We start from the raw sequence: 10140 nt of genomic DNA, 5'->3' as shown, positions 1-10140 counted from the left end.
ACAGCCTGGACTACTACCTGGGCCTGGCCCGCGAGCTGGTGGCCGCCGGCACCCACATCCTCTGCATCAAGGTTTGGGGGGGCGGGGGGGGTGTTGGGGGGATGGCAGAGGGGATTTGGGGGATGGCAGGGGGGATTTGGGGGTGCTGGGGGGATGGCAGAGGGGATTTGGGAGATGGCAGGGGGGATTTGGGGGGCTTGGGGGGGTGGCAGAGGGGATTTGGGGGATGGCAGGGGGGATTTGGGGGTGCTGGGGGGTGATTTGGGGTGCTGGGGGGATGGAAGAGGGGATTTGGGGGATGGAAGGGGGGATTTGGGGGGCCTGGGGGGTGGCAGAGGGGATTTGGGGGGCCTGGGGGTGATTTGGGGGTGCTGGAGGGATGGCAGGGGGGATTTGGGGATGGCAGGGGGGATTTGGGGGGCCTGGGGGGTGGCAGAGGGGATTTGGGGGATGGCAGGGGGGATTTGGGGGTGCTGGGGGGTGATTTGGGGGTGCTGGGGGGATGGCAGAGGGGATTTGGGGGATGGCAGGGGGGATTTGGGGGGCCTGGGGGGGTGGCAGAGGGGATTTGGGGGGCCTGGGGGGTGATTTGGGGGTGCTGGAGGGATGGCAGGGGGATTTGGGGGATGGCAGGGGGGATTTGGGGGTGCTGGGGGGTGATTTGGGGGTGCTGAGGGGATGGCAGAGGGGATTTGGGGGATGGCAGGGGGGATTTGGGGGGCCTGGGGGTGATTTGGGGGTGCTGGGGGGATGGCAGAGGGGATTTGGGAGATGGCAGGGGGATTTGGGGGGCCTGGGGGGGGATTTGGGGGTGCTGGGGGGGTGGCAGAGGGGATTTGGGGGATGGCAGGGGGATTTGGGGGTGCTGGGGGGTGATTTGGGGGTGCTGGGGGGATGGCAGAGGGGATTTGGGGGATGGAAGGGGGGATTTGGGGGTGCTGGGGGATGGAAGAGGGGATTTGGGGGATGGCAGGGGGGATTTGGGGGGCCTGGGGGGGATTTGGGGGTGGTGGGGGATGGCAGAGGGGATTTGGAGGGGCCTGGGTTGTGATTTGGGGGTGCTGGGGGATGGCAGAGGGGATTTGGGAGATGGCAGGGGGGATTTGGGGGCCTGGGGGGGATTTGGGGGTGCTGGGGGGATGGCAGAGGGGATTTGGAGGGCCTGGGGGGGGATTTGGGGGTGCTGGGGGGGTGGCAGAGGGGATTTGGGAGATGACAGGGGGGATTTGGGGGGCCTGGGGGGGGATTTGGGGGTGCTGGGGGATGGCAGAGGGGATTTGGGGGGCCTGGGGAGTGATTTGGGGGTGTTGGGGGGCTGGGAGGGGGGATTTGGGGGGCTGGCGAGGGGGGTGGGGGCTGAGGGATGGGAGATTTGGGGGTCCGGGGGTGGGTGGGATGGCGAATTGGGGGGCTGGGAGGTGGATTTGGGAGTCCCCTACTCCCCCAGGACACAGTGGGGCAGCTGCTGGGGGGGGGCTCGGGTCGGGCTGGGAGTCGAGGGGTCCCCACGACCCCTCTGACCCCCCACGACCCCTGTGCCCCCCCCCCAGGACATGGCGGGGCTGCTGACGCCGGCGGCCGCCCGGTTGCTGGTGGGGGCCCTGCGGGAGCAGTTCCCCGAGGTGCCGCTGCACGTCCACACCCACGACACCGCCGGGGCCGCCGTCGCCTCCATGCTGGCGGCCGCCGACGCCGGCGCCGACGTGGTGGACGTGGCCGTGGACGCCATGGCCGGCATGACCTCCCAACCCAGCATGGGCGCCTTGGTGGCCTGCGCCCGCGGGACCCCCCTCGACACAGGTATGGACACCCCCGTGGAGGTGCCACCGCGGTCTGGGAGGCGGTGACGCAGTCATGGAGGCGGTGACATAGTTATGGAGGCGGTGACATAATTATGGAGGCGGTGACCCAGTCGTGGTGGCGGTGACGTAGTTACGGAGGCGGTGACGTAATTATGGAGGCAGTGACATAGTTATGGAGGCGGTGATGTAATTATGGAGGCGGTGACGCAGTCATGGTGGCGGTGATGTAATTATGGAGGCGGTGACATAGTTATGGAGGCGGTGATGTAATTATGGAGGCGGTGATGCAGTCATGGTGGCGGTGATGTAATTATGGAGGCGGTGACATAGTTATGGAGGCGGTGACGTAATTATGGTGGCAGTGATGTAATTATGGTGGCGGTGACGTAGATACGGAGGTGGTGACATAATTATGGAGGCGATGACCCAGTCAAGGTGGCGGTGACATAGTTATGGAGGCGGTGACGTAATTATGGAGGCGGTGATGCAGTCATGGTGGCGGTGATGTAATTATGGAGGCGGTGACGCAGTCATGGTGGCGGTGATGTAATTATGGAGGCAGTGACATAGTTATGGAGACAGTGACGTAATTATGGTGGCAGTGATGTAATTATGGTGGCGGTGACGCAGTCATGGTGGCGGTGACGTAGGTATGGAGGCAGTGATTATGGAGGTGGTGACGGAGATATGGAGGTGGTGACGTGGTTATGGACGTGGTGACATGGTTATGGAGGTCCCACCATGGTCTTGGGAATGGCGACGCGGTTATGGAGGTGGCGACGCGGTTATGGAGGTGGTGATGCGGTTATGGAGGTGGTGACGCGGTTATGGAGGTCCCACCATGGTCTTGGGAATGGCGACACGGTTATGGAGGTGGTGACGCGGTTATGGAGGTGGTGACGCGGTTATGGAGGTGGTGACACGGTTATGGAGGTCCCACCATTGTCTTGGCAATGGCAACATGGTCAAGGAGGTGGCAATGTGGGTCACGGAGGTGTTGCCATGGTCTTGCCCGTGGCACGGTGGCCATGGCAATGGCCTGTGGCCGTGGTGATGCTGCCACGATCGCAGCAGTGACGCCGCGGTCATGGCAACGACGCTACGTCCGTGATCGCGGTACCAGTCACGACGTCGTGCCCAATACGTGGTGTCCCTCAACCACGAGATGGCCCCCAACCCATGGCCGCCCCTCACCGCGGCGTCCCCACCCATGGGCGCCCCCCACCCACGCTCCCGCCCCCCCAGGCATCGCGCTGGAGCGGGTGTTCGAGTACAGCGAGTACTGGGAGGGGGCGCGGGCGCTCTACGCCGCCTTCGACTGCACGGCCACCATGAAGTCGGGCAACGCGGACGTCTACGAGAACGAGATCCCGGGGGGACAATACACCAACCTTCACTTCCAGGCCCACGCCATGGGGCTGGGCCACAAGTTCAAGGAGGTCAAGAAAGCCTACGCCGAGGCCAACAAGCTCCTCGGGGACCTCATCAAGGTGGGGATGGGGTTGCGGGTGGTCTCCATAGGGTGATGTTGATGGAGAAGGTCTCTGTGGGATGGGTGGTCTCCATAGGGTGGTCTCCATGGGGTGGATTGTCTCCATGGGGTGGATTGTCTCCTCTGTGGGGGAGGATGGTCTCCATGAGGTGGTCTCTGTGAGGTGGGTGGTGTCCGTGGGGTGGGCGGTCTCCATGGGATAAGCGATCTCCGTCGGGAGGGTGGTGTCCCATGGAGTAGGATGGTCTCCATGGTGTGGATGATCTCCATGGTGTGGATGATCTCCATGGGGCCATCTTTGTGGGTCGGGTGGTGTCCATGGGGTCAGTTGTGTCCATGGGATGGGTGGTCTCCATAAGATGGTCTCCATGGAGTAGGTGGTCTCTGTGGGGTAGATGGTTTCCATGGGGTGGATGGTCTCCATGGAGTGGGTGGTCTTCATGCAGTGGGTGGTCTCCATGGAATTGGGTGGTGTCCATACGGTGGTCACCATGGGGTGGTCTCCATGGGGTGGATGGTCTCCATGGGATGGATGCTCTATGGGTTGGGTCCTCCATAGGGTGGGGTGGTCTCCATGGAGTGGGTGGTCTCCATGGAGTGGGTGGTCTTCATGGAGTGGGTGGTCTCCATGGAATGGGTGGTGTCCACACGGTGGTCACCATGGAGTGGTCTCCATGGGGTGGATGTTCTCCATGGGGTGGATGTTCTCCATGGGGTAGCTGGTCTCCATAGGGTGGGGTGGTCTCCATAGGGTGGGGTGGTCTCCATGGGGTGAGTGGTCTCCATGGGGCAAGACCCACTCTCGGGCGAGCTACTCGCCGCCCTGAGGAAGGATCCCGACGGCAGCAGCCTCGCGGGGTGACGCCGCGGGGTGACTCCGCGGGGTGACGCCGCCGGGTGACGCCGCCGGGTGCTGCGGGGCGCAGGTGACGCCGTCCTCGAAGGTGGTGGGCGACCTGGCGCAGTTCATGGTGCAGAACGGGCTGTCGCGGGAGGAGGCGGAGGCACGGGCGGACGAGCTCTCCTTCCCCCTCTCCGTCGTCGAGTTCCTCCAGGGACACATCGGAACCCCCCCGGGGGGCTTCCCTGAGCCCTTCCGCTCCCGGGTGAGGGGCGGCGCTGGGGGGGGCGCTGGGAGGCACTGGGAGCACTGGGCAGGGACTGGGAGGGCAGTGGGGGCGCTAGGAAGGGACTGGGGGGCAGTGGGAGGCACTGGGAAGGGACTGGGGGGCAGTGGGAGGCACTGGGAAGGGACTGGGAGGGCAGTGGGGGGCACTGGGAGGGGACTGGGAGCCACTGGGGGACACTGGGAGCACTGGAAAAGGACTAGGATGCACTGGGAGGGCACTGGGAGGCAGCAGGAAGGCACTGGGAGGGCACTGGGAGGCACTGGGAAGGGACTGGGAGGGCACTGGGAGGTACCAGGAAGGCACTGGGAGGCACTGGGAAGGGACTGGGAGGCACTGGGGGTACTGGGAAGGCACTGGGAGGGTTTACTGGAGGCCATTGCTATGGCGCCAGGCCCCAGCGACAGCACGTGGTGCTGGTTGCCATGGCACCCGACCCTAGCAACGAGTCCTCATGATCGTTGCCATGGCACCCGACCCTAACCATGGATCCCAAGGATGGTTGCCATGGCACCAGCCCCTAGCAACAGGTCCTTGTGCAGGTTGCCATGGCACCAGCCCCTAGCAACGGGTCCCTGTGCTGGTTGCCGTGGCACCCAACCCTAGCAACGGGTCCTAATAATGGTTGCCAAGGCACCAGCCCCTAGCAACGGGTCCCTGTGCTGGTTGCCATGGCACCCAACCCTAGCAACGGGTCCTTGTGCTGGTTGCCATGGCACCAGCCCCTAGCAACGGGTCCCTGTGCTGGTTGCCATGGCACCCAACCCTAGCAACGGGTCCTTGTGCTGGTTGCCATGGCACCAGCCCCTAGCAACGGGTCCCTGTCATGGTTGCCATGGCACCCAACCCTAGCAACGGGTCCTAATAATGGTTGCCAAGGCACCCAGCCCTAACAACGGCTCCCAGTCCCGGTTGCCATGGCAGCAGCCCCTAGCAACAAGCCCAGGGCAGGCTGCCACCATCCCTTCCACTCCCTCTGTCCCCACGGCGCCCAGGTTGCCGTGCCGACTCCCTCCATCCCCCCCCCCCCCAGGTCCTGAAGGACCTGCCGCGCCTCGAGGGGCGCCCGGGGGCTTCGCTGCCGCCGCTGGATTTCGAGGCGCTGGGACGGGAGCTGGGGGCGCGGCACGGGGCCCCCCCCGGCCCCGAGGAGCTGCTCTCGGCCGCGCTGTACCCCAAAGTCTACGACGATTTCCGCACCTTCACCTCCACCTTCGGCCCCGTCTCCTGCCTGGGCACCCGCCTCTTCCTCGAGGGCCCCACCATCGCCGAGGAGTTTGAGGTTGGGAGGGGGAGGCTGGGAGGGGACTGGGAGGAGATTGGGGGGCGCTGGGAGGGACTGGAGGGCACTGGGAGGAGATTGGGGGGCACTGGGAGGGACTGGAGGGCACTGGGAGGAGATTAGAGGGCACTGAGGGGCACTGGGAGGCACTGAGATGGGATGGGGAGGCACTGGGAATGCCCTGAGAGGGACTGGAGGGCACTGGGAGGAGATTAGAGGGCACTGGGAGGGACTGAGGGGCACTGAGACAGGATTGGGAGGCACTGGGAATGCACTGGGAGGGACTGGAGGGCACTGGGAGGAGATTAGAGGGCACTGAGGGGCACTGGGAGGCACTGAGATGGGATGGGGAGGCACTGGGAATGCCCTGAGAGGGACTGGAGGGCACTGGGAGGAGATTAGAGGGCACTGGGAGGGACTGAGGGGCACTGAGACAGGATTGGGAGGCACTGGGAATGCACTGGGAGGGACTGGAGGGCACTGGGAGGAGATTAGAGGGCACTGAGGGGCACTGGGAAGCACTGAGATGGGACATGGGCGCACCAGGAACGCACTGGGAGGGACTGGAGGGCACAGGGAGAGGACTGGGGGGCACTGGGGGGAGATTGGGGGGCACTGAGACGGGACAGGGGGGCACTGGGAACGCACTGGGAGGGACTGAGGGGCACTGGGAGGAGATTGGGGGGCACTGGGGGGCACTGGGAGGAGATTGGGGGGCACTGAGATGGGACGGGGGGCACTGGGAATGCACTGGGAGGGACTGGAGGGCACTGGGAGAGGACTGGGGGGCACTGGGGGGCACTGGGAGGAACTGGAGGGCACTGGGAGAGGACTGGGGGGCACTGGAGGGCACTGGGAGGAGATTGGGGAGCACTGGGGGGCACTGGGAGGAGATTGGGGGGCACTGAGATGGGACGGGGGCACTGGGGGGCACTGGGAGGGACTGGAGGGCACTGGGAGAGGACTGGGGGGCACTGGGAGGGGGCTGGGGGGCAGTGGGGTGGCAATAATTGAGCCTGGAGTGGGCGGGGCTTGTGAGAGGGAGGGACTTGAACGGGCGTGGCTGTGATGGGTGGGGCCTGGCATGGGGCGTGGCTTCCGATGGGCGGGGCTTGATCAGAGGGCGGGGCTTAGACCCCTCCTGCACCCCTGCACATGCCTGGCAGCTCTTGCACCTCCCGGGTCCCCTCGTGCCCTCGTGCACCCCTTGCACACCCCTTGCACCCCCGGGTCCCCTTGTGCACCCCTTGCACGCCCCTTGCACCCCCGGGTCCCCTCGTGCACCCCTTGCACGCCCCTTCCACGCCCCTTGCACCCCCGGGTCCCCTCGTGCACCCCTTGCACGCCCCTTGCACCCCCGGGTCCCCTCGTGGACCCCTTGCACGCCCCTTCCACGCCCCTTGCACCCCCGGGTCCCCTCGTGCACCCCTTGCACGCCCCTTGCACCCCCACGTCCCCTCGTGCACCCCTTCCACGCCCCTTGCACATGTCCAGGTCCCCTCGCACGCCCTCGCGCACCCCTCGCACGCCCCTTGCACCCCCCGTGTCCCCTCGTGCACCCCTCGCACGCCCTCTCCCCCACCCAGCGCTTCTCCCGCGCACCCGGGACCCCTCGCCCTCCCACCTCCCCTCGCACGCCCACCCTTGCACGCCCGCCCTCGCACGCCCGCCCTTGCACGCGCAGGTGGAGCTGGAGCGGGGGAAGACGCTGCACATCAAGGCGCTGGCGCTGGGGGACCTGAACGCCGCCGGGCAGCGCGAGGTTTTCTTCGAGCTCAACGGGCAACTGCGCTCCATCCTCGTGCGGGACACCCAGGCCATGAAGGTGGGGGGCTGGGGGGGGGCTGAGGGGGTTTTGGGGGGTCTAGGGGGGTCTCTGGGGGTTTTGGGGGGGTTTAGGGGGTGATGGGCGAGGGTTTTCTTGGGGATGGGCAACTGCGCCCCATCCTCGTGCGGGGTGCTCAGGCCATGGGGGGGGGCTGGGGGGGGGTCTGAGGGGTTTTTGGGGGGCTGGGGGGGTCTGAGGGGGTTTTGGGGGGGTCTAGGGGGGTCTCTGGGGGTTTTGGGGGGGTTTAGGGGGTGATGGGCAAGGGTTTTCTTGGGGATGGGCAACTGCGCCCCATCCTCGTGCGGGGTGCTCAGGCCATGGGGGGGGGCTGGGGGGGGGTCTGAGGGGTTTTTGGGGGGCTGGAGGGGGTCTGAGGGGGTTTTGGGGGGGTCTAGGGGGGTCTCTGGGGTTTTGGGGGGGTTTAGGGGGTGATGGGCAAGGGTTTTCTTGGGGATGGGGAACTGCGCCCCATCCTCGTGCGGGACACCCAGGGGGTGAGGGGGTTTTGGGGCTCTGGGGGGGGTCTCAGGGGGTTTTGGGGGGGTCTGGGGGGGTCTCAGGGGGTTTGGGGGGTCTCAGGGGGCTTTGGGGGGGTTTAGGGGGTGATGGGCAAGGGTTTTCTTGGGGATGGGCAACTGTGCCCCATCCTCGTGCGGGGTGCTCAGGCCATGGGGGGGGCTGGGAATGGGGGTGTCTGGGGGGGACACGGGGCGAGGGGGGGGCCTGAGGGGGCACAGAGGGGGGTGGGGGGGCCTAGAGGGGGTGCAGAGGGGATATGAGGGGGTTTAGGGGAGTCACAGAGGGGTCTGGGGGATGTGGGGGGGGTCCCGCGAGTTTTGGGGGGGGTCCCAAGGACCATGGGGGTTCCTGGGGGACACAGGGGGGTTCCTGGGGGACACGGGGGGGTCCTGGGAATTTGGGGGGGGGTCCCAAGGACCATGGGGGTTCCTGGGGGACACAGGGGGGGTCATGGGGGACACGGGGGGGGTCCTGGGAATTTGGGGGGGGGTCCCAAGGACCATGGGGGTTCCTGGGGGACACAGGGGGGGTCATGGGGGACACGGGGGGGGTCCTGGGAATTTGGGGGGGGGTCCCAAGGACCATGGGGGTTCCTGGGGGACACAGGGGGGGTCATGGGGGACACGGGGGGGGTCCTGGGAATTTGGGGGGGGGTCCCAAGGACCATGGGGGTTCCTGGGGGACACAGGGGGGGTCATGGGGGACACGGGGGGGGTCCTGGGAATTTGGGGGGGGGTCCCAAGGACCATAGGGGTTCCTGGGGGACACAGGGGGGGTCATGGGGGACACGGGGGGGGTCCTGGGAATTTGGGGGGGGGTCCCAAGGACCATAGGGGTTCCTGGGGGACACAGGGGGGGTCATGGGGGACACGGGGGGGGTCCTGGGAATTTGGGGGGGGGTCCCAAGGACCATGGGGGTTCCTGGGGGCCACGGGGGTATCTGGGGGGCCACCCCCCCCCTCACCCCCTCCCCCTTTTTTTCCCCCCCCCCAGGAGATGCACGTGCACCCCAAGGCGGAGCGGGGGGCCAAGGGGCAGGTGGGGGCCCCCATGCCGGGGGAGGTGGTGGAGGTGCGGGTGGAGGTGGGGGCGCGGGTGGCCAAGGGGGACCCCCTCTGCGTCCTCAGCGCCATGAAGATGGAGACGGTGGTGACGGCGCCCCTGGGGGGGACCGTCACCCGCCTCCACGTCCGCCCCGGCCTCAGCCTGGAGGGCGATGACCTCATCGTCGAAATTGAGTAAAAAAGGGGAGGGGGGGGGGGCGGAAGCACAGATACCCCCCCCCCAGGCTTCTTCTGACACCCCCTCCCCCAAAAAACCCCGCTCTTGATAAATGAGGCGCTGGCCCTTTAAGAGCCCCCCCCCCCCCCCCGCTAGCGCCCCCTGCTGTGGAAGCGGGGGGACAGCTCGGGGGGGGCACCCCTTAATTGGGGGAGGGGTCAGTATTAATTAGGGGGTGCCCCATAATTGGGGGGCACCGTTTCTTGGGGGAGGGGCCCAGCCCTTACTTGGGGGAGGGGTGATGCCTTTTGGGGGGGGGTCGCCCCATTTTGGGGGGCGGGGGAGGGTCACCCCCTTTCCGGGGGGGTCCCCCCACATTTTGGGCCCCTCCCCCTTTTAGCGCGGGGGGGGCAGACCCCCCCACCCCCCCCCGTTTCATTAACCCCGCCCCTGCCGCGCTGCCTTAGGAGGGGGGAGGGGGGGACATCCCCCAGCTGCCCCTCCCCCCCGCTGCCCCTCCCCCCCCCGCTGCTGCCGAGCACCCCTCCCCCCCTCTCGCGCGGGGGAGGGGGCGGAGTCTGTGACCAAAGGGCGGGGGTGAAACTGGACGATGGGGGGGGGAGGGGCGCCCCTCCCCACACCCCACGGGAACAAACCTGGAGGGGGAGGGGCCCCACCCGAGCCCTCCCCCCGCACACCCCTCCCCCATCGCCTGGGGGGGGTCCTGGGCAATAAAGACTGGACTAACCACGCCCACCGCCTGCGGGGGGTATGGGGGCTATAGGGGCACGTGGGAGGCCATAGGGGGACACGGGCGCCTATAGGGGAGCGGGGGACCCTATAGGGGAGGGTGTAGGGGGATGCGAGGG

General features: G+C 66.9%; 1 protein-coding gene across 1 annotated transcript; it reads left to right on the top strand.

Moving 5' to 3' along the window:
- Nucleotides 1-5: 5 nt before the first annotated feature.
- Nucleotides 6-9292, top strand: PC (pyruvate carboxylase; the record flags this gene model as incomplete). The annotated part of the gene is made up of 7 exons (XM_082016078.1): nt 6-71; nt 1551-1800; nt 3048-3292; nt 4221-4400; nt 5455-5703; nt 7388-7528; nt 9044-9292. Coding segments are annotated over 7 exons (1380 nt in total), but the record flags the coding sequence as incomplete, so codon positions are not given.
- Between the last annotated feature and the right edge of the window lie 848 nt (nt 9293-10140).

Source organism: Phaethon aethereus (assembly GCF_964289735.1).
Source record: "Phaethon aethereus genome assembly, contig: HAP1_SCAFFOLD_71, whole genome shotgun sequence".
In the NCBI taxonomy this organism is placed as follows: Eukaryota; Metazoa; Chordata; class Aves; order Phaethontiformes; family Phaethontidae; genus Phaethon; species Phaethon aethereus.
Note: the sequence above shows the minus strand (reverse complement) of the source record. Positions and strands in the feature narration are given on the sequence as shown.